The following is a 25,540-nucleotide window of genomic DNA, read 5'->3' on the forward strand; positions in this document are numbered from 1 at the left end:
TTAAAATTAATTGTTTACATTATGGAAAATGCGAATCATTGATAGATAATAAGTTTCGTTATCATGACATTGATATCGCAACGCTTTTTCTTCTCATTTATAGGTAGTCGTAAAATTGTATTCCAGCCTACGCTGTTCCATGACAACGTTTATTCAATATCACAGATCATGTTTCTATTGGTGACATTTGTTTCCTGACAGATAAATCATTACTTGTTATCATTACCGTTAACATACTATTCTTAAACTCATTAAAATTTGGAATTTTATAACGCAGGTCAACTTTTGTTTCCCGGTGCCAAGCTCTAATTGCCGGCAAATCAGCGAAATAAACGTTAGCATTCATTATTCACACATTTCAACGCCAGGAATCCCACACTTGTTTGTTATGTAACTGATTTTTAGAACATGGAGATACATACTCTGATATCATAATTGATATTAGAAAGCATTCTGAGTTTGATCAAGTACTATATGCCTGTCGCAGACCCCCGCATGCTTTTACACTAACTTTAATATATTTTCAGTAACAATGACCTTTGTAATTGACTTTTTGACACCGAATTCTATCCCAGGAAGTTACTCCATAAGGCACAATTGTATGAAATTAAAACAGAATCCATTAATTCCAATTTTTGTCTGAAAACTTTTCCGAAAAGATGCATCTTTTGAAAGTGACCTTTGGACGTTTTGACCCTAGTTCAATCACCAGCTGTGTTTCTACATGAGCTACCATTGTTTGAATTTCATCAACATCCATTTCGGATCTAAAGTTTTCGTCTGGAAACAACATCCGGACAGATAGACAATAAAATATAACGTTAATATCGCTGTACAGTTATGAACTCTTTTGGAGCTACAAACTTCAACATAAAATACTTCATGACACAAAAAGAAAATTGCTGTAAAATGTATTTTTTTTTTATTTCTTCTATAACAAAATTTAAACTTATGTTTTCAGCTTCTTCCCAGGAGGGCCATCTTCCACAAGACTGTCTATTCTTTTGGCTTTAACTGACGTCACATCTGATGTATCCTGATGTATTTTGGTAAATTGTTCCTTGGCTTTCACTGCCTTTTCAGAAGGTTGTTTGTCACTGCCTGTATAATTGGGTGTGGTTGCAACACTCGTGATAGGGAGAGAACTCATCGTTGACTTGCAAGCTCGTCTCGATTCTGAAATACAGAATAACACTATACAGATCCGACAGATAGTCAAAATACTGTAAAGTCAACTTTCGAAAGAAGCTCAATTTCGTGAGTTAAAGGGACGATTGGGAAACGCGTATACCATGAAAATATTTCAAGCAATGCTAGAACGGAATCATATTATTCTAAATCGTTCAGTGAAATCGGCGTGCATATGTTGTTAGGCATGTAGCAAGAAATTCCGACACAGCGAAAATAAGTTGGTTTACAGTACTCGAAACACGAAATTTAATTTTTAAAAAACCCAAGAAAACTTAAAGAAATATCATCAGGGACAAGTTAAAGGCCCATTACCTTTCCGAAAAGACTTAATTTTTAAAATGGTAATGTAAAACGAGATTGGTCATTTGGTAGAATCGCAAAAGTTATTAATTTATCATTAATACTACACTATCATCACCTTCTCGACAAGTTAATTAAAACAAATCAAATGTTAATTTTCATATCGCGTTAGGTGACTTATGATCGTTGTCTTTAAAACAATAAAATGATTTTATATGCTCAATTGCCTCCGTCCAGAATACAATTAAGATTGAAAAAACCTAAAGTTTTTTTGCACATTCTTTTTGCCTTATATAACAACACTCCTTATCAGCTAATGGATATAACCCATACAGGTGGATTGAGGTATTAATGCGCGCGTAGTACTTACTGACTTATAAGCCTTTAAAAATCTTTCCCCGAAAGCTTTGATTTAAGTGAGTTTCCGTGCAAAACACACAAGTTAAAACACGGTCAGCGAGAAGCCAAGACGCAATTTCCACATTATTTTTGTCATAATATCACTCCTAAACCTATTAAAATTTTACAAACCAAATTAGAAAGTTTTTATATCTTTACTTATGGTCTTCTAAGCCTTAAAACATATATATCTTTTGGTGGAAATCCGACGCCGACGGGCGACAGCATTATAATTATCCTTTTATCTGGTAAATTAAATAAACATGTCGGTGGCGTATAATGTCAGATGACTTCACACTGTTATGAGTAGACGATGAACAGTAATAAAGAACACAACACGGATTTCATAATTCCTGTTGTGCAACAACTTCTTAAGCCTTCACAATAGGTTACCTATAAAATTGCTTCAGTGATATGGCACTAAAAAGGGCAACAGTTCCATTATACAAGACACAACACGAACATACCGCGGTCTCCCAAAACACGCACCTCGCACTTCACACACTGCATACATGGGAGGCCGTCCTTACATGACCCTGACTGTTAATAGGACGTTAAAATAATCAACAAACAAACAAATACCTATAAAATACGACCTATCCTTGCTATCGACATCACACATATTTGTTACAAGATTCAATCTAGTGCAACGTTTGTTTTCATAATCGAAATCTCAATGTCCGACTAATTAGTAAATGAAACGACTCGCATATCTTTGAATATCTTCATTAATTTATATCACAAAGATTATCAGAAGTTTGTGTGAGTATATAATACAACAAGAGAAGTTTAGTATTTACTGTTTTATTTTGATCAAGGTAATCATTATAGATTCAATCAGTTATATACACTGTATTATGGACTAAGTTGTCTATCCTGGTAAACAATACATCCTTCAGTGTCAGCTTCACGTAAGAAAATGAAACACTGAAAATTGTTAATGTCATTATTTACAAACACTAAAATCAAACTAGAAAAGCTTCAACCTCTTACTGATTTCTATTGGATAAAGTATTCCTGGATTAAACTACATTTATTCATTTTGAAATTTATCAATATTTAAAGGGCTGCCAAGGTTGGACTCAATATTAATCTTGACAATAAAAATATGTTCAATTCAGGTGAGAACATGAAAGGAAAACGGAATAAGACGTCGCCATGTTTCCTGTCGTGTTTAATTTAAGACGCCAACATGAACAAATATCGAGATGTAATTATTCGGATTGATTTTCAGGTCACATAGTAAACATCCATAACGGATACCAAATATCATCAATCACTGCTTAAGGAAAAGAATTGATAACACCATGGAAATGGAACGTGAGATAGAAGATGGAAATAACACGGACTGAGGGCAGATAACAGAAAAACAGAGATTTCTCCTAAACGGACCCTCCCAGGTTAAGAAAACCTGATTGACAGCAATACATGCACTAAAATCATGTTAATGTCAATTAAACATAATGCTGGGTACGGTGCTGTCAACGTCCTCTTTGTAAAAGTGGACTGTTTGATTGAGAAGTGCTGAATAAACACATTATAATTACGATTCATCAGATTTCTCTTAATTCCTTTAATTCAAGGATAGGTAATCCGATTTTGGTACAATAAACACAAACGAATTCTAACTATCATGGCAAGCAATTAAAATTTCTGCAAATGCTGCCAAAAGAACTAAGAACGGAGATTTAGAAGGGCGGAGGCTAATGAAGACTCTGTGATTGTTATACTGTCGGCACCATGTTCTCGTTAAGATCTATTGCATGCCCTTGCGTAATGTAAATTAAGACACATTTCATGTTCGTTGATGTACAAGTGTCAACAGTTTCATTTCATTCATCCTGATGCTATTATGAGAAAGCAACAACCTGATACTTCACGGTACACGACAGGTGTCGTTGAGGAATTAAGTTCCCGCTCACCTTTTTTGGGACGGAAGCGATATTATTCTTGTGTTTTATGTCCCAAATAAATCTTTCTATAACAAAACACGATCTTATATTACAATAATTAATTTTTCTTTGTTTTCATACCAAATCTGGCTTTCTGATTGGCCAATATTTTTTTTGCATACCACTATGAAAAAAAAATCCGAGAATGGCGCGAAACCCCGACGTTATCGTGACGTCACAATAGAGACATTGACGTTGCGTATTGATTCGGAAAAAAGAGTCCCTTGAAAAAACACTGTAATGTTACATTTAAACATACTTCATTTTATCAAATAGAGTATAAAATTAATTATACTCTATTTGAAAAATATAAGAATATATATATATATATATATATATATATAAGAATATATATATATATATATAAGAATCCGCTACGCGGATTCACACATTTTGCAAACAATTTTTTTTTCATACCCCGATAAAATTAAAAAATAGTGACATCAATGCTTAATAAACACGGACATTTTATGATTGCAGACATGCCTACCTAGTTGTTTGAATGCAACATCTAAAGCACGTGACATTCAGAAACACCTGGTCTTCGCGTCTTTGTAGTTTTTTAAACAAAGCGTACGTAATACCTATCGTTGAGAGTTTTCCTTACTGATTAACTTGTGTGCTCGCTATCATAGCAGTTTTCATAGGTTGTTGTAAAAGTAAACCTATGAAGAGATGTAAAAGTTAACCTATGAAGAGATTGATTTTTATCATCGTTAGTAGCCCGATATAAATATCCATGACGTTATTAGCACGATTTAAATATCTAACATTAATTTTACTTATTTTATGTTTGTATTGTTGACAGTTGTAAGTTACAGAACAGTTCGACACTTGAATGTGAAAATCAAATTATCTTTATATACATAACATAACCAAATCAATCATACGGTGAACTGATGATACGCTGATAAAAAAACAGTTATAGAGATCCAAGGGAGCTGTACCGAACGACTTCAATACCAAAGGCTGAACGAGTAAGGAACTAAAACAATGGCCGATATATCAAAGTTTCAGTACCAGTGATAGAATGGCCTCTTGCACGATCCAAAGTTATAAATAAATGGTATTAAGTTGACAAGAGGTATCCAACGGACTCTTATTTGAAAGAGACCCATGCCATCAATAAAGGAAAGGATATGAAGTACCAATTTATGGTATTGTAATTTCCCACTTCCAGGATAGGGCTAGGAAATAATGTACAAATTAACCACACCTTACAAAATTTATCATTATCTTTTTTCAAATTCATCACTCTATTGAGAAATTCGATATTTCAAGTAGTGCTGATTTCAAGCCCCCTTGTTATGTAAAGTGAATTTTGCCTATTCTTTCATCTAGGGCAATACATAAGGCATTTAAATGTTATTTCAACGAAGAATGTCTTTGTTCAAAAACGGTTCTACTGGACGGGCAATAGAATTACGTTTTAGAAATCCTAAAATTCAAAAACTTATCCTTTAATTTTGACACGTATAACACATTGAATTGAAAGTGTTTGTCAAAAAAATGTCAAAAATACAAACGGGACAAATGTACATCATTAAAAATAGACTGCATAGAATTGCGATTGGATCTACCTGTTAGAACATTCTGAAGATATCTAAGTACTTAACATCGTCTTATCGTCTTTTATCTTACGTACCGAGTAAAAAATTACTAGAAATTGAGAGATAAGTTTTTAATTGCATAACATCGTACATGTGGTTTTGACTAGTGCATCGCACCCAACAACTCTATTTTGTTTCTGCTACATGGTAATAAAACAGCTTTAATTTCTGTCACACTCACTTTTAAACATTATTTGATACAGTGTATTACAGCCCATATACTATCAAAATAAATTGAATTATTTACAATTATTCCATTTTTGAAATAAAGGAATGAAATTAAAATATATCATTATATAAAAAATTGTAAAATTTGAAGCTTCTTTTTATTTATGTTTTTCTTACCTGCATGGAATAAGACTGCTCGACAGTTTCTGCAGACTGCTGATTTCCCCTGTGCCTGTGTCATGCCGAATAGCATAGCTCTTGTTCTGGTTAAGGACACATTTATTACAGGAATAAAATCGTGATCAGCAAAATCGTATATAGAGATAGTTATGTTCGAAAATAAAATTCGATGCTTATCATACAAAACAAGATATGTATAATCATAATTTTACTAATTGAAAAACGTGGAAATAAGACAAAATTACTAACACGGGGGTTTGGAGATACCGAAACAATGAGTGTAAAGTACGTGGTCAATATCAGGCTAAAGTATCCAAGCATTATAAGGTGGAACTAATCGACTGAGAATCGTACTTTATCCATGTCGTTTTGGTCACTCGAAATCGACGTAATCGCCATATCTATACAAGGAAGGCAACCCATGTTGGCATATTTTAACGGAGCAAACCGAACTGACGGTTCATGTGATACAATTTAAAATCTAAAACTATCTCTCATATTATTTTGTGAATATCACTTTAGTAACTATACTACAAACACGCACCTATTAAATATAACAATTTTACCCGAGTTCCTTGGAATGTAAATTCGTTGATTCTGGTCATCAAAAAACGCAAACCATGGTAAAGTAAACTCACCAGAATATAACATTTCACAAATGACAAAATAACATTATTCTATATGAAAAAATAAATGTTGTTAATACATTGTATGTATTACAGAAATGCAGTTTTGAAGCGAATATCTCATAGACGACCTTTATTTACTGATAATCATTACATGATATTCATCAAATCAAACCGTATCACAATAGAAATGACGACATGTTTCAGAAACAATGTCCATCACGGTGCACGTAGAGCACTTGAGAGCGTATTCATGGCTTTAAAGGCGATATACTGCCATATAGCCAGTCATTACCATAATGGAACCTAATCCCACACATAACCGTGTAATATGTACACAATCATTTTATTGACAACCAAAGACAAATTAGCGTGGGATATACCGATGATAAGGAAACAGGTCAAAGCGTAATTAGCTTTTTTAAATGGTCATAAAGTACCCGATATCATCTTCTAGGAGTAACGATGTTCTACACGTGCTGTCTCATCGGTGTTTTCAATCCATTTTATATAACTTTTTAGCAATCTGTGTCACTATCTTAAAGAGGAGTTCATCTAGAGGATTTCATCAAAAATGTCAATATATTGCCAAAGCATGATACAGCTTAGCAATAATGTTATACAACATAAAAGTTACGCCGATTCTACCATCGTTAGGCAGGAAATGATATTTTCATTGCTATCGAGTAATATTTGGAGTGAAATATTACAAAACAGACTTTTAAACCGCTGTGCTACATATGAAATTTTATATCGTATAAACATTTTCCTTGACAATAACCGGCTTAGAAAGAAATAACACAACATATGCAATCAAAGCTCCGAATTTCACGAACATAGACTAGTATTACTTTTTTTAAGTACGTAGTCAATATAGTCTTTCAAAACAGAAAATTAATAGTGGAGAATTTTCAGTATGGTAGGATCTTTAACTTATATATGTAAAATCGTTATATAGATATAAATAATCTAGCTTTGGGATAATGTAATGTTACTCGACTAGCTTCGTGTGCTATTAAATCTTGTTGTTCTATCTTGGATAGAACAGCTATATCATTCGTGTTATCTTACGAAAGACATTGGAATTTCGTACATGTAGTAATACGGTCAGCGAATCTATGAAACACAACAGGCTGTCGGTATTTGACATTTAATGTTTTTGGACTGATGTTCCTAAACGTACTGATATATTCCACTAAATACCTCTTGACAGTACATTTTTTTCAAAATTAAAAAAATGACCTAAAGTACGATTGTCATTAAACAAAGTAAATTTCCTAATATTGGTCAATACGCTTATATGGTAAATTTCACCGAATACTAGATAGAGAATGAGTCAATAAAAAGGAAATATTAATACAATTTTTGTTAAAAAATATCCCTGGAATAAACTAGATTTGGGCCGGTTATAAAGAATCCACGATACATCCTTGGAGAAACTAATGCTACCGATATGATTTGTCCAATGATAAACAGAGAAATGACATACAGCAAGCCATTGTTAAGTGTGCAGATTTGCTGATGATAGCCCCAGAATTATTACACAATCCGTATTTAAACCCGGCTAGCATTAATAACGCTATGAATAGGTTAATATTTTGCGAATGGATAGAAGTTATAAAGAGTGTATATTTTACTCCCATTATTTGCTAAATGTATTAACTAAAAAGTTTAATCGACGTGTTATTTGCTGTAAACAATTGGTCTCAGTACTTCTAATACTATGGAACTTTAAATAGTCGGTAAGATACCCTCTAACGCTAATATAATATGTTTTGCATACTGAAATTAGTTTTTTATTCTATTGTCAACCGAACAAATATCTCCATTTACCATCACTACAAATAATGCTAAAAAGCTTACTTGATTGTAAAAAGAACGAACAAGTTTAGGCCCAAGGGTCGGTAGAGCTTATGCATGGAACGTAACCTTGTTTTCCATCATTAATAGATATCAAGAACTACTTTTTTCTTTAGATTTTTAACACATTTCCGTAATGTTTCTATTAAAATTCTGTATTTGCATATTACAGTTATCTGCCCTTGCGGGTAGGTATTGATTGTGACGTCATGTGTTTGCGAGGTCATACTTTTTCTGAGAAAACGACGTTAATTGAGCTCAGAAACCAATGACGCAACCATCGATACCTATACGCAAGGGAGCTAAATCTGTATCATTCAAAGACGGAATAAATATTAGTGAATAATGTGTTTATAAACACAGCTATATCAATTCTTAACTACGTCACCTGTCTTTATCCAAAAACCGATACAGAAGCTTGTAACAACACAATGTGAATGTAATTTAGCGAACAACACTAAAATAGATTCACCTTAAATACACCTTCTTTCAGCAATAATGAAATCAAATAATCTTGTCAGGAGATATAACATTCAACTTTCAATCATGATTTAATAAATCCTTGATTGACTAATGCAGTTATTTTATTCAGTCGTTGTGAATCATCTAGTATTGTCGTTATCGACAGTACTCCCACACTCTGAAGGAGTGGGTCTGAACAAGGGATGACATGACAGTAAAGAACACACATGATTTTAACGATCATCAATAACGAGTTTGTGTTTATTCGTTCCCAACGAATTTGTCAAATCACGTTAATTTTCCTAATGTCGTTGCCATTAACTTTGCCTAATTGAAATAATTGGCTTCGTAATTTAATGCAGATTGCAAGGTATTACATTGGCTTTTTGGTGTAATATACAAATACTCAGTGTCTTATGTGTGGCTTTATTAACACACAAAACTATTTAAAGTGTAATGTTATAGGATCAGGTTAAACAAACAATTCTATGACTGGTTTTTTAAACTTACTAATAACAGCTAGTGAGCAACGACGCCATGCTATTGTGAATTGATTCACGATACTTGTATTACGAATTTAAGTCTTTATAAATATTCTTTCACGTGAAAAAAACATTAATCATGTTTACTTGGGAGAGGGACTTTAAAAATCGTACAAAACAAGAAAATAATAATTCAATTGTTTGATAAACAACGTTTAATGCGACAGTTATGTAATTAAATTCCATTCCGTTTAGATTATCAAATGAAATCGTCATGCAAGCTGGTGTAGAGAAGATCTGATCGCGTCCTAATCATTGAAAACGAGTCGGCGGTATAAAAACGCAAGTTAATATCTCACAGGTCAATCATAAATATCATTAACCCCTAAATTATTAATCTTGGTGGTAATAATGATAAGTTTTAGCCAAAACAAATATAACACGTAATGTCATTAATTGATAATTGATACAATTTTCTCATTATCACAATTTAAATGTAACCTCGAATATCGGTGCCCAAAAACTTCATTTTTAATCTCTCGCTTTTGCAATCGCTATTTCTGGAACTCATTGAAGTTCGACAATTGTGACGTTAATTAATGCTGTTTTTTTATTATCATAAGGATGTCTCAAATTTCAAATAATATTAAAGGATACAGGTTGGCTACGTCGTATGGTCCTCGGATAGAAGATGCCTGCAAAACCAGAAGGAACAAAGTCATTATCAAAGGTTCATATCTGGCAAAGAATAATTCTTAATTACACGAATTTCTTATTTTTAAATCTTGTAAGTTATACACATTTCTCTGAAATGATAATCCGAAATGGGTTTATGTGAACAGTAAATATTTCCCGATCCGAGCATATTCCTTGTTCTATCGAACTAATGTGTACTACTATCATGCAGAACACAGTACAAATACACCACAGTTTCGAAGAAAAGAATGCCACTATTGCAAACATGAAGGGTGCACAAAAGGACGTTACTCATTAACGACAAAAACTGTTTCCATGTCCAAGTCTTTCCTTTCTAATTTCAATAAGTGTACAAGTTGTACACCATACATTTTATAAATACATGGTATAGTAGGGAAATGTTCTCATAAGTTGTCAATAGCACGCATAGAAATATATCTGATCTTAAACTTATCAACTACAATCTCATACGCCTGACTCTCTTGGTGATACCAGAGTTTGTCTCGCTTATAAAGTCTGATCAATTCAACGTTATTTTAGTAGATTTCTTTCTCATTCGTTTTTAAGGACTTTTGTACATAAACATTTGTGAGGTAGGGTATATATTAAAATGTATCTTGGGAATTTCACGAAAAAGGCAAAAGGAAATAGAATGTAAGAAGTAATCAAACTTGAGTATACCTTTAAGATATTTCAACATTTAATCAAATTGAACGAATTGTTATATATTAATATAAGCTGCAGTTATTGCAAAAGAAAAGGAAGAATGTTTTCGTTGGGCGCATAGCTCTTGATACTTTCGATAAACTGGCAAATTAAGTCCGCAAAGTCCTTCGGGCAATGCAACTTAGTGCTTTAAATTACTAGTATACCAAAAATAAAGTACACCATGTGTTTAAGACAAATGACTAGACCATAATTGATATACCCATGCGACGGAAGCCGGTACAGTACCTTTTCACACCCGCTTGATAAGATCACATTCTGTAAATATAACCAGAAAAAAGTGTTTCATTTAATTCATAGACAGGAGACCCAGAGGGCCTGTATCGCTCACCTGGCCCTCACCTTTCGTAATTTTCATTAAAAAAAAACTTTACAATTTGAAATAGCAAAATTGGAAAATGGCACCACGATTTGTACAATTTTAAATCTCAACTCCATAAGGATGCTAACACTGCAATACGAGTGCTATCAAGTGCTTAGTTTATGGAGAAGAAGTCGAATTTATGGAAAAAGCCAAATTGACACTTTTGGCCACACCCCTCAGACTCCCGGGTGTCAGCACCACGATTTGTACAATTTTAAATCCTCGCCCCATCAGGATGTTAACAATGCAATACAAGTGCAATATAATGCTTAGTTTCAGAGGAGATGTCATTTATTATAATATAGCCACATTGACCCTTCTGGCCCCGCCCCCCCCCCCCCCCACTATTTGTACAATTTTGAATCCACTTTCCATAAAAATGTTACCAATACAATATGAGTGATATCCAATGCTTAGTTTCAGAGAAGACGTCGTTTATATGAAAATAGCCAATTTCTCCCCTTTTGGCCCCGCCCCTAAGGCCCCCGGAGGGTCAGCCTTACCATTTGTACAATTTTGAATCCCCACCCTATAAAGATGCTATCATTGCATTATGAGTGCTATCCCATGCTTAGTTTCAAATAAAGAAGAAGTCCTTTCTATGAAAATAGCAAATTTGACCCTTTTGGCTCCGTCCCTCAGGCCGACCATTTGTACAATTTTCAGTGGTCCATAAGGTTGCTACTAGTCAAATCTTGTTAAATTCCGGCCAGCGGTTATGTAGAAGAAGTCGATTGTTGAAGGACGGACGGACGGACGCCGGACGCCTAACGCCGCGGTATCGCATAAGCTCACCTTGGTCCTTCGGACCAGATGAGCTAAAATTGATTAATACTATAAATATTTGGTGTGTCTTGCAAAACATTTAACGTTTGCTTTATGTCAGAATCTACGATTCCTATTTCATGAATAAAATGACAGAAGCGTTTATCAAGATCTTTCTCTGTAGTTTTTTAAACAGTCCTTTTAACTTATCTATTTTTGTTTAGTAGGTCTTTGTAAAATAGCTAATATAAAATATGGACGAGTAATGGTGATGTGTTACGTTACTTTTACTACCGTATCAGACTGGGCCAACTAATAAACTGAAAATTCCCAGCCGAGATCTACAGCATACCTTTCCTTTGCACACGGACACCAAAGACTGTGTATTGTGGATCATGTCTACCCGGATACCCTTGTCCATGACGGCCTGTCCGTATTGTATCTCAAAGTGGATACCTCTTTCAATGGCCTGATGGATATGAAAAAGTATACAGGTGGACACAAAGATATTATATTGGTGGATCCAAAAAATATAATACCAAGGGTACGAAAAATATTTTGCAGGTGGATAGGAAAAATATTATTCTAGGGGTAATACCGTATACCGTGGGATACGAAAAAACATTTTATACCGCTTCAGATAAGAATTTTGTATTTCTATTAGTTAAAATGACGTCACGTGATATCCAAGGTATAGTTGTTTTCGCCGATAGAATTATCGTTCTTTGCCCCTAACGTCATTGGCAGCAAGATGGCGGTAAAGTAATGCTTTGTGACGACGGCACTCAGAGAGGGGGAACAAAACATGTGAATGTTAACGTTGATTACCACTTTCAAATTCAAAACAAAATCGACAACCTGCTTTAGGATTTTTTAACAGAAAGGACCATGGCAACGTAGTTATGAGTAATTTTGGTTTCATACATATATAATGCGTTATGCGGTTATTTAATGAAAAGGGCCTTCGACGGGATTAATTCGTTACACAGTCTGTAAGTGACCTGATAGGAAAAATATTGGGTACATGTTTACTATAAATATGAGGTTTCACCTCGCTCGATACAAGTTTATGATATACCCAATAAATTTCCGTATATGGTCACTCACAAACTGTGTAACAAATAATAAAGGTGGATACGATAAAAATGATACCGGTGGATACACTGTATTCTCGTCTCGTTTACAGTAAAATCACTCCCATCCTTAAACCATTCCCGATAGCATTAAAATACAATGGTTAATTTGACAAACATTCATATTAGTAATGATATTCTTTATTATTCCCACTTCACCTCCGCTCCCTCTAATCTGGAAGTAAACGTTTCAAACAACAGATAAAAAATCTAAGTAGGCCTTTGGTGGCCATTTACTTTACAACGGAAACATGAAATAAAACTGGAATTACTGAGGATTAAAGAAACGTTGTCAGTTGCAATTTGGAATGCCTATGATAAGTGAACAAATGAACAAACTCAACAAATATCTTCCTTGCTATTTCTACTACTGCAGAACACGTATCTAATAAAGTGCATGCAATTATATAAGATGCTCAGCAAGGGAAGAGAAGTCCTGGAACGCTAACGCCATGAAATTAGCAAAACATTACAAAATGGACCAAACCATCTGGAGATAATCCGACGTTTCGAAAGCAGTTATGTTTGATATCATGAAAATTGTTTTTGAAATCAGATGAACAAATGTGGTTTACTAAGACATGGAAGATAATGGACATAAAATGGGGAACAAGCTTATTAAGTTATGCTTTTAAAAACATAGTGGGACTTCAACATTAGTATGTATGTATTTTTTAAATGCGAGGTACGTTCATTAATGAAATTTATTATCATTATTATAAATTCAATCCGTGTCTACGCTCTATATCGACCTCAAGCTTATGCTCAACCGATCGAACAAAACTGACGTTTTCTCTACCTGAGAGGTATATATATTACAGCTAATATTCACCAAGGTAACATTAACTTATGCGAATAATGATGTAACTACAACAATACATCATATTTGGATCCGGTAATTAGTACCCGGAGCGGTAGCTAGCTGTCGTTAAAGGATTGTCATTTGCCAATTTCCTGAACATCTTTACAAAATCATGATATTTTGTTCATTTGATTTAATATAATGAATAAAGAACCGAGCTTCAATGACAGGGTTATTACAAACTTTACATAACATGACAACACATAACCTTAACCTGAAATTCAAAGTCTAAACTACAAAAGCTCTAAATATTTTAAGCATGACCGAAAAATAATTTCTTTTTCATAACCATATCGATTTACTTGCATGATGAACATACTATTTCAAGATCACCATCTATTTCAAAATGAGTATTTTTGTACATTTTTTGTTCATGTCAAGGTGAAATATACACTATTACACTATGTAGAAGGTGTCATGTAGTATAGCGTGTGATCAAGCTAAATATGTAAGCATCATTACTTCTACACCAACGAGATGTAAAAACCTATAAAGAGTTCCCACATTTATCCGACCAAGACGGCCTTCGTAGGAATACAAGGAGGCGCCGAGGACACTACACATGGAAATCTAATTAGTCACATTTGTACTTTATCTTCTTTCTTTTTACGTTCGAGACAATGGCATTAGTAGATTTAATTTGTGGAGAACATATCATAAAATACATCTTACCGTATTCACTGAAGGTCGCTTGAAGAAGTATGGTAATTTCTGAGTCACGTCAATGATGATGATGTCGATATCAAGAGTAAGACACGCTAGCTAAAATAGAATCACACCTTTTCACATAGAGATACAAACTATAAAATTGGCAGGAGTTCAACTATTACAAGGAGAAACAACACGTATATACCGCAGCCTACCAAATAACGTACTTCACCTCAAATAAACAACCTACGGTAGTTACATGTATCAGATAACTGATCACGAGTTGTGATGCGTACTTGGGAATATGTTTACCGAGTGTCAAATGCATTTTAAATTCAGAATCTTGAAACAACAAAGGTGTGTTATTTAGTCTAAATTCATAGTGACCACATATACGATTTATTTCTGTATCTTCAATGGCACTTATTCTATACCAATCATGAAACCAACCCAATAATTAATTTTGTTCGTCGGCAGAACGGCTTCTTCAATGGGAACTACACTTAATTAACATATAACTCTTCTAGGCTTTAGTTGATAACTATTACTAGGCGGCTGGACATGCTACCAACGCCCATAACCAGTAACTCACATGGAACGTTTTCTCTGAAGTAGGTTGAACGGCCACCAAATCAAACTTCTGGACTTCCTCTTGACTCTGAAATGAACCATAAAGCACACGTCAGTCTTCAGCTGCTGGCCGCGATATCAACAACCCGCTAACTGGTGAGAAGTGTTCCCAAGGATTTGTCATTGTGCGAATAGGTCAGAGATTAACAACCGTTTCAGGAGTTTCCATACCGAAAACTACCGTAAACGTACTGATTTCAGTGGTAGATTTATTTTTAACGCTTCTCGCGCTGACTTTGAATCGCTAATTCATGTACAGCGGTGAATTTTGTAAAAGGGTATTCCAGGTATTGAACCACCGAACTGCGGTAATTTATATCCGCACTAATAAATCAAAATTTACAGATTTTCGCATTTACGCTTAAATTTGACTGTGGTTATAAAAGTAGGTTAAGATTAACATTAACGTTTGTATGAATGATTTTATTTATCACTATTATTCAATATTGCATACACACATGTTTTGTATAGATACTCTAAACACACTTTATTTGTGCAATGACAGCAAAGCAAACGATGTTATACTTTGACACCTATTGGCTTGAATGAAACAGATACAATGGAAAATCTATGGAATCGAACCCTGATCAGTTTGATGAAAGACTACACATATGCGTATGAATTTCAGAATAAATAGGAAATGTTTTTTACGAATTTGAATGCGGTGTCAGAGATTTAAATAGTATTTAAATCTCTGGCGGTGTGTAGGTCGAATGAAGTGCGGTATATGTTTTGGGAGATATAGTACAATATTGGTTTTATAGTTTATATTCTTTACTTTCATTTGATTCTGTTTAATTGTTAATTGGATTGGAATGGGATATGATCGGCAGAGGAGGTGTTATTCAAAGAACGTATGAAATATATGATAAAGAGCAAACAAGAACCTATTATTGATCCAAACATTTATTTTTAACACTGTATATTAACTACGTGACTACTGCCAACTTGTTGATATGAAGCAGAGTGGTACAGAAAACGAATAAATTCCAGGAAGAACTTTTGAAAAATTAGACCAATATTATTGGAAACTCCCGACCCTGGTAAGTTTTGGAACTTTCAATCCTGAAGTAGGGGCTACAGATTAATTTCCACTTTATTAACTTTATGAAAAGAGCGGGTCAGGTTTACGTGGTTGGTGCATAGTGTTAAATGTAGTGATGTGTTTGTCATTCATGTGACAGTGTATAGTTCTTTGAATCTGTTAGACTGCTACAAGGCCAAGTCTCCATGCTGGAGACTTGGCCTTGTAGCTAGCCTATAGGCACTTGACAGGAATGTGTTCTTCTATAGAATAAGTATCTTTACTTCACAAATAAAAGTCAAATACAAAAGACGTTAATATATAACAATAACCCTTCATGGATTCGTCATTTGATTTTTCCCATTTTACCAATACATTTTGCTTTTTTCTTTGAACCAAAAATATATCGTTGTACTATCAAATATTTTTTTTACTTCTATCCACTGGTTGGTGGCAACACGAACACTGGGTAGAAGGGAGATCACTCTTACTGACAGTCATGACTATCAGCACATTTTATTACATATCCAAGTGTTTTGTTTACACCCAGTGTCAAAAACATCAATAACTGGGCTTCTTGTGAATACCAATATCAATTAATCAAAGCAAACATTAAAGATGCTCCAGAGCTGATAAATGCTGGGGTTTTTTCTCTATCAAAACAGAAGCAGGCGAATAAGTATTTTTCTTCAGTTATAAAAGTTACTTAAGCTTCTTTTACACCATTGGCAATGAAAAGTTTGAGTTTTTAATTTTACTTCCAGATAAAAAAAAGCAAAATTAATGAATAGTGTCAAAAAAGATTACGTGGCACTATGTCCTATATAAATGAAGTACTGATTGCACATGCACCAAAAGCAAATTTCATATCATTTTTTAAAGAGACATATATTTTCACTATTAAAAACCAATTATTGTTCAAATGATGCATATAGTTATCGTTTATGATCTGTCAGCGGTTGAGCATCTTAAATATTAATGTCATACTCCATACTAAAAAGAGATCCCAGAGGGATCATGGCGCCCACCAAAGAATGATCTATGTTTGACAATGGAACTAGGGATCTTTTCCCAGCTTTTCAAACTTTTTCAAACATACTACATATAAAATTTCAGACAGATCACTTAAGTACTTTCTAAGAAATAGCGGTAACAAACTTCAACAATGAAATCCATGATGGCGGCCGGTTGGTCATATTGTTGACCGATCAGTCCCAAAAGGCATTATGCACAACTAGGGCCCTAGAGGAACCTACATATGAAATTTGAGAAAGATCCCTTCAGCACTTTCTGAGAAATAGTGATAACAAACTATAAGTATCAAAATCCAAGATGGCTGCCTGGCGGCCATCTCGTTGACTGATTGATCCCAAAATGCCAATATGCATAACTAAGGCCCTAGGGGAACCTACAAATGAAATTTGAAAAAGATCCCTTTGGTATTTTCTGAGAAATAGCGGTAACAAGAGTTGTAAACGGACGAGACAGATGGCCGGAGTGAGGGACGGACGGACGGACTGCGGACGAAAGGCGATTTAAATAGCCCACCATCTGATGATGGTGGGCTAAAAATGTCTATAAAATATCATCTAGTACAAAATGCATAACAAAAAGTGTGCCATAAACCATTTCACTAATCTCAGTGTACTGTACCATATTAACGATCTCTGTAATCTTTCTATAGATATTAGCTAGAATTTGTTTTTAAAATTTTGATGGATACATGTACCAAATAAAAATGTTTATAAATGACATGAATGACAATTTAAGTATGTATATATGTATATATAAATGTACATTTAAATAAAATATCAAAGAAACACAATGCTTTGATATGTCAGTATTACTAAACAATACATCATATGTACCATGTATTGTTGATCCAAAGGTATAATTTGACAATTTCCACAGTAATCATGTCAGCATATCGAACCGACTTTAACTCCATCATAGAAACGTCCTTATTTGGGCACGTGGATTTGGTGTGTTGGTAGAAGGCACATGTATGGCTAGGCAATATTGGGTGCTGTAGCTTGTGAGTTCAAGGCCGGGATAGGGCACAAGTCAACAAATTGGCATCCTTTGCTAAATTGTGTTTCTTTGTTTATTATATTTACATTTATTTGTACAGTATATATATATATCTAACTTTTCATCACAAAATCCTCCTGTTTTCTGTATTTCTCTTTTGGGTCATAGTATGAAATTGAAGACAGCAGAACAAACCAGCTATGGTACACAATACATTAAATCTAAAATTGAATTATATTTTTTCTTTATTTCAATACATTCACTTGTATCTATGTAAGATTATTTCCAATCTTATTGTTCTATAATTTCTTCTAATCTCCTTATGCAACCTGAAAATCTTCAGAATTACAACTCCAAAAGAAGAATGTTTGGGCAGCTAAATCTAAAAAGTTTTCACATCGACATTGAACTATTAATTAGGAGTGTCAACATGCAGTCAAAAATCTATACATAATTTTTCTTTTTTTAATGTTCATATGAATACAGTCATAAATGTGTGTCATTACTTGTTTACTTACCAATTTATGCGTCTGTGAAGCATCACTTATAACTGTGGAGATTCTAGACAGCTGACGAGGTGCTTTCCTAACCCACTGCAATGAAAAAATTAGGGTTTATTGGTCGATAAACAACAAAAGTCATATCATCTTATGATTCCCTGATGGTTAATGGTAGGTTAATTTACTCAATGAAGAAAGAAAGTATTGATTGCCTTGTCCTAGGACAATTCTTAACATAACTGACTCTTGTAGTTGAAATCAAAGAATATTAAGGGTAAAAATCAAGCTATTATTTTAAAACAGAAAAGAAACTAATACAAACATGGCAGGAACATTTACCTTAATATCTTTAAGGTCATCCTCACTCAATGTTACTGGCAATGGAATGTTAGATTGCTGAAAAAAGGTTGATATAGAATCAGGGAAACAAAATCAGGAATTCTAGAAGTATCTATTTATCTATTTATATCCAGCTGAATTTTCTACCTTTCGGATTACATTAAACATTTTCTGTTCCTCTTATATTTTATATTGACTATAATGTATTCAATAAATCATATGAAGTCATATCTAATTAGTTAATTACAGATATCTATTAAGATTAAGCTAAAATTAGTTACATTATTCATATGTGTCATTATTTGTTAGTCTGGTTTCTTTTTGTTGAATATGAAACAAATAATTTATTCTCACATTCTGCTTCTTCTTCCCTTTAGATGTGGATTGTAATTCCTCAACAAAACAGCTTATGGCCACTACATCATATCCCACTGGAAGAAAATATATTTCATTCGATGATTATAAAAGACAAATACAATGCGCGAGAAAGCGTGTGAGGAACATTTTCAACAGTTTAAATGTGTCGCTATCATCCTTCAATTTATCTGTCACATTTAGTAGAAAACCTGTTATTTTGAAAGTACTACGAGGCGGGAAACATTTCATTTTTTTAACAAATAAATTTCTTCCATGTACTTCAATTAACATACAATAGTATATGTCAAATCATATTGTTTATCATTGTATGCTTAAGTACCTGGCACAAATACAATGTCAAGTACATGTACATAATGAAGATGTACATGCATACATATAGCTATAGTATCTATTTATAGCTATACAAAACTAGCAAAAAACAACATTTCTGAAGATAAAAGTGCTTGCGCTCAAAACCGACTCCTGAAACTTGCAGGGAATGTGTTTAAGGATCATTTGAACAGCATAAGCAACCACTTTTCTTTCGAAACAATAGAGCAATAATTAATTAATAAGCTTAATCATACCTTATCAAAACTGCTTTCTATATGTTTGAATGATCGTTATAACCAACCACTACAAGTGTCAGGAGTCGGTTTTGAGCGGAAGCATTTTTATCTTCTAAAATATTGTTTATCGTTAGTTTTGTATTGCTATAAATAGCTATTATAGCTATATATAGGGATTTGATTTCGTTTTTATGGCATTATTCTATTGAATATATTCTTAGAGGAATTGCTCCATACAAGCATGGTTAACATAAAAACAAAAACAAATCCCCATATTTACACTCACACGACTTTTTATTTATATTTTATGCAATAAAATCGTCATTTTAAAGTGACTTAATTATTCAATAAAAGTCGGTCAAAAGTGGGAGGAGCTTATATGACTCTTCACGTAAGGTAGAATTATTCATCCGTGGCAACAAAAAAGTGCAATATTTTAGTGTAAAATAAACATAACAAATAAAGTAAATTTCAGAGATAATTTTATTTAAAGGGACAATTCAGTCTAAGAGAACATTAAAATTTGTACATATATCAGAAAAAATCCAGTTCTAATGGAAATTAGATCAGTCAGTTTTACTGTGATATGCCAGAAAAGCCCATGGTGGTGAAATGCGTGTGAAATGTGCAAACTCGCTCGCTGTCCGCCATTCTAATTGTGGTCAAACATCTTGTATGCCGAACCCTGTCCCTTGCTCGTAGAGTAATGCTACTTTTGTCTAGAACTGCTCGAATCGCTCTGACAGTAGTGTGTTTACCTTATTAGGTGAATTATCTTGCCTAAAAATCATTTTATCACCTCAAACGTGGCTATGTAGTCCATTTGCTTAACGCATTTGACTTTGGCTTGGATATGGGTACAGCGGCGTACATCTTGTTGTAGGCCTGCTTAATCGTGTTGATCAACGATTTGCAATTACAATATAAAAATAACAAGAGATCCCAGAGGGATCTTGGCGCCCACCAAAGATTGATCTATGTCTGACAAATGAAAGAGGGATCTTTTCTCTGCTTTTCAAACTTACAATTCTTTTTTCTGCTTTTCAAACTTTAAACTATCAAAATCCAAGATGGTGGTCGCAAAATGCAATAGGCAGAACTAAGGTCCTAGAGGAACCTACATATGATATTTGAGAACAATCCCTTCAATACTTTCTGAGAAACAGCGGTAACAAACTTTAACTATCAAAATCCAAGATGGCCACCGGTCGGCCATCTTGTTGACCGATCAGTCCCAAAATGCAATATGCACAACTGGGGTCCTAGGGGAACCTACATATGAAATTTGAGAAAGATCCCTTCAGTGCTTTCTGAGAAATAGCGGTAACAAACTTTAACTATCAAAATCCAAGATGGCCACCGGTCGGCCATCTTGTTGACCGATCAGTCCCAAAATGCAATATGCACAACTGGGGTCCTAGGGGAACCTACATATGAAATTTGAGAAAAATCCCTTCAGTACTTTCTGAGAAATAGCGGTAACAAACTTTAACTATCAAAATCCAAGATGGCCACCGGTCGGCCATCTTGTTGACCGATCAGTCCCAAAATCCAATATGCACAACTGGGGTCCTAGGGGAACCTACATATAAAATTTGAGAAAGATCCCTTCAGTGCTTTCTGAGAAATAGCGGTAACAAACTTTAACTATCAAAATCCAAGATGGCTACCTGGCGGCCATCTTGTTGACCGATCAGTCCCAAAATGCAATATGCACAACTGGGGTCCTAGGGGAACCTACATATGAAATTTGAGAAAGATCCCTTCAGTGCTTTCTGAGAAATAGCGGTAACAAACTTTAACTATCAAAATCCAAGATGGCTACCTGGCGGCCATCTTGTTGACTGATCAGTCCCAAAATGCAATATGCACTACAAGGGTCCTAGGGGAACCTACATATGAAATTTGAGAACAATCCCTTCAATTCTTTCTAAGAAATAGCCGTAACAAACTTTAACTATCAAAATCCAAGATGGCTGCTTGTCGGCCATCTTGTTGACCGATCAGTCCCAAAATGTTATATGCAGAACTAGGGTCCTAGAGGAACCTACATATGAAATTTGAGAACAATCCCTTCAATACTTTCTGAGAAATAGCGGTAACAAACTTTAACTATCAAAAACCAAGATGGCCACCAGTCGGCCATCTTGTTGACCGATCAGTCCCAAAATGCAATATGCACAACTGGGGTCCTAGGGGAACCTACATATGAAATTTGAGAAAGATCCCTTCAGTACTTTCTGAGAATTAGCGGTAACAAACTTTAACTATCAAAATCCAAGATGGCGGCTGGTCGGCCATCTTGTTGACCGATCAGTCCCAAAATGCAATATGCACAACTAGGGTCCTACGGGAACCTACATATGAAATTTGAGAAAGATCCCTTCAATACTTTATGAGAAATAGCGGTAACAAACTTTAACTATCAAAATCCAAGATGGCTGCCTGGCGGCCATCTTGTTGACCGATCAGTCCCAAAATACAATATGCACAACAAGGGTCCTAGGGGAACCTACATATGAAATTTGAGAAAGATCCCTTCAGTGCTTTCTGAGAAATAGCGGTAACAAACTTTAACTATCAAAATCCAAGATGGCTACCTGGCGGCCATCTTGTTGACCGATCAGTCCCAAAATGCAATATGCACTACTAGGGTCCTAGGGGAACCTACATATGAAATTTGAGAAAGATCCCTTCAGTACTTTCTGAGAATTAGCCGTAACAAACTTTAACTATCAAAATCCAAGATGGCGGCTGGTCGGCCATCTTGTTGACCGATCAGTCCCAAAATGCAATATGCACAACTAGGGTCCTAGGGGAACCTACATATGAAATTTGAGAAAGATCCCTTCAGTGCTTTCTGAGAAATAGCGGTAACAAACTTTAACTATCAAAATCCAAGATGGCTACCTGGCGGCCATCTTGTTGACCGATCAGTCCCAAAATGCAATATGCACTACTAGGGTCCTAGGGGAACCTACATATGAAATTTGAGAAAGATCCCTTCAGTACTTTCTGAGAATTAGCCGTAACAAACTTTAACTATCAAAATCCAAGATGGCGGCTGGTCGGCCATCTTGTTGACCGATCAGTCCCAAAATGCAATATGCACAACTAGGGTCCTAGGGGAACCTACATATGAAATTTGAGAAAGATCCCTTCAGTACTTTCTGAGAAATAGCGGTAACAAACTTTAACTATCAAAATCCAAGATGGCTGCCTGGCGGCCATCTTGTTGACCGATCAGTCCCAAAATACAATATGCACAACTAGGGTCCTAGGGGAACCTACATATGAAATTTGAGAAAGATCCCTTCAGTACTTTTAGAGAAATAGCGGTAACAAGAATTGTTAACGGACGGACGGACGGACGGAAGGACGGACGACGGACCACGGACGAAAGGCGATTTGAATAGCCCACCATCTGATGATGGTGGGCTCAAAAATACTAAACATTGACGTGGAATTTGTCAATAATTTATGTCATATGTTTCATAAGAAATGTAAAACAATACATTTATGCCATATTTTGCTTCTTGGTTATGTAAAAGAATTAGCCAGTATTAGCCTGAGTGAATTGTCCCTGAGTGAATTGTCCCTTTAATCACCTCAAAACTTTAAATATATATTCAATTTTGCTAAAAGTTCAGATATTGCGTAATAACATAAAGTATCTTAACTTGGCCACATGTGTGAACTCGCGATCATTGACCGTTATTGTGCAGCGAGGCGAAGCTGATGCACGCTTACACACTGGAGTTTGCCGAAGTTGTCAAAACACCGATGTTCAAGTAGCTCTATGTGTTTGCGATTGTCGTCTGACTTGAGGATAGGAGCCATGTGATTATATAATCTACACTTAGATCCATCGCCATCGATAGATTGAACAACTTTACTTGTGTTCGATGGATACAATGTATTTGTGGTGACACGTAACTGTCAACATGTGGATTACTAGCGGTGCATGTTTTATATTTTATAATACACATGATTAAATTCTCAAAGAACAAAGACAAGAGAATATGTTTATAACTGACCTCTGTCAGAGGGTCTCACGCCCATCAACCCCAAAGACTCGATCGTAGGACACATACACAGAGGTAATATTTACATTTGACATCCATCATTTTTAACAAAAATGAAAGCACTGCACGATGCCCCGGTCGGGATATTTTTTGCTGTTTCTTTATACAATTGTTAATTTAAAAAATGTTTGTATCATATATGTATTGTTTACATTTTTTCAAAATTCAATGAAAAACAACAATATACACGTAATGTTGCGTCAAAATGTAAACAAAGTCATGTGTTTCTTTTAAAAAAAGTAGCCCCTTTATGTTGCATTGAACATTTTCATACGCAAGTTCAAAGTTCAATGTTACCATGCAGTAATAATTATGGTAAACAAAATCGGCTAGTATTTGCGTATAGTGAACTAGCCTAGCAAGTGTAAATATATTGCTATAATAGCAATAAATTTACATGTGCCCTACCTGTATATCATGGAACAAAACTTTGTAAATCAATCAATATACTTAAAAATGTACATGTATCAACTAGTAAGAAAATAAATTTTGTATTTGAAATAAAAAAATAGTAGTACTTAGTCATAACAAATATGGGCTTAGTTAAAAAAAGTATGTGAAATATCATTACATCGGTAAAAGTCTGTTGAACAGGTTGGGCACAACCCTGCATATGGGTAACAGTTACCCATTTGAGTAACAGTTACCTGTTTGAGAATTCAATAAGTTACCCAAATGAGAAATATTGTGTAAGAAAAATGCATGGAGTTGTTTTAAACTTTTTTATCAAAAAAGGTCATAATAATTTTGACATGGCACCATTACTAACATAACACAGTACTTTATTGATTAAAATGGGACAAACTTCATTGTCTCAATTTTGGTAAAAGTCACAAAATAAACCACCTTCATTGCTTACTATGGTGCTAAAAATGGAACACAGGTAAAACTTATTCAACCATGACATTTGCACTGAATTGCTCTGATAGCTATACACTGAAGTCAATGGAGAGCACCTAAATTGTCGTCTTACAACAAAGTTAGACAACAGAATTTGATATTTCACCCACAGAAACATAGAGTCTTTGATCAGTTGTAAGGCATTAAAAAAATTATGACGCCCTTTTTATAATAAATTTTAAAACAACATTATGCGTTTTCTTTTCACATAATTACTCTATTGGGTAACTTATTGATTACTGCAAACAGGTAACTGTTACTCAAATGGGTAACGGTTACCCATATGCAGGGTTGTGCCCAACCTGTTGAAAGTGAAAGTAGACTACGACCTTTTAACCTGTTTGGCATCCTTCCTACTCGTATCTTTTGTAGACAAATGATGAAACATCAGTTTGTAATGTTCGACAAACAAAGAAGGTATACTTACATCTTTCTGCTTGACAAAGTTTTTCTTTAAGAGACTTTTTGTCATTGTTGCAATATTTCACGTGTAAATCCATGAAGGCTGCCATAGCGGAAGTTATTGTTGAAATTCTAAACTTCAGGTAGAACGGAAACCGGAATTATTTTTTTTCCATTAAACGTTTATATTATTTTTTGATGTTATTATTCGTTCGTTTTATTGAAGACGTCGATTCTATGATATCAATAAAGAATGCTGAACAGTACATTATGGAGCAG

At 34.5% G+C, this 25,540-nt stretch overlaps 1 protein-coding gene across 1 annotated transcript; it reads right to left on the bottom strand.

Annotated features, from left to right (window-relative positions):
* Window positions 1-897: 897 nt before the first annotated feature.
* Window positions 898-25,507, bottom strand: LOC138334916 (ribonuclease P protein subunit p30-like). Its single transcript, XM_069283772.1, has 11 exons — window positions 25,287-25,507; window positions 19,303-19,379; window positions 18,949-19,005; window positions 18,628-18,702; window positions 15,017-15,082; window positions 14,449-14,538; window positions 12,134-12,250; window positions 10,881-10,910; window positions 9,888-9,925; window positions 5,798-5,877; window positions 898-1,176 (listed from the first exon to the last, which is right to left on the bottom strand). Exons 1-11 carry the CDS (start codon window positions 25,369-25,371, stop codon window positions 950-952), a joined length of 942 nt encoding a protein of 313 aa, XP_069139873.1. The 5' UTR covers window positions 25,372-25,507; the 3' UTR covers window positions 898-949.
* Between the last annotated feature and the right edge of the window lie 33 nt (window positions 25,508-25,540).

This window comes from Argopecten irradians, chromosome 11 (assembly GCF_041381155.1).
Source record: "Argopecten irradians isolate NY chromosome 11, Ai_NY, whole genome shotgun sequence".
NCBI lineage: Eukaryota > Metazoa > Mollusca > Bivalvia > Pectinida > Pectinidae > Argopecten > Argopecten irradians.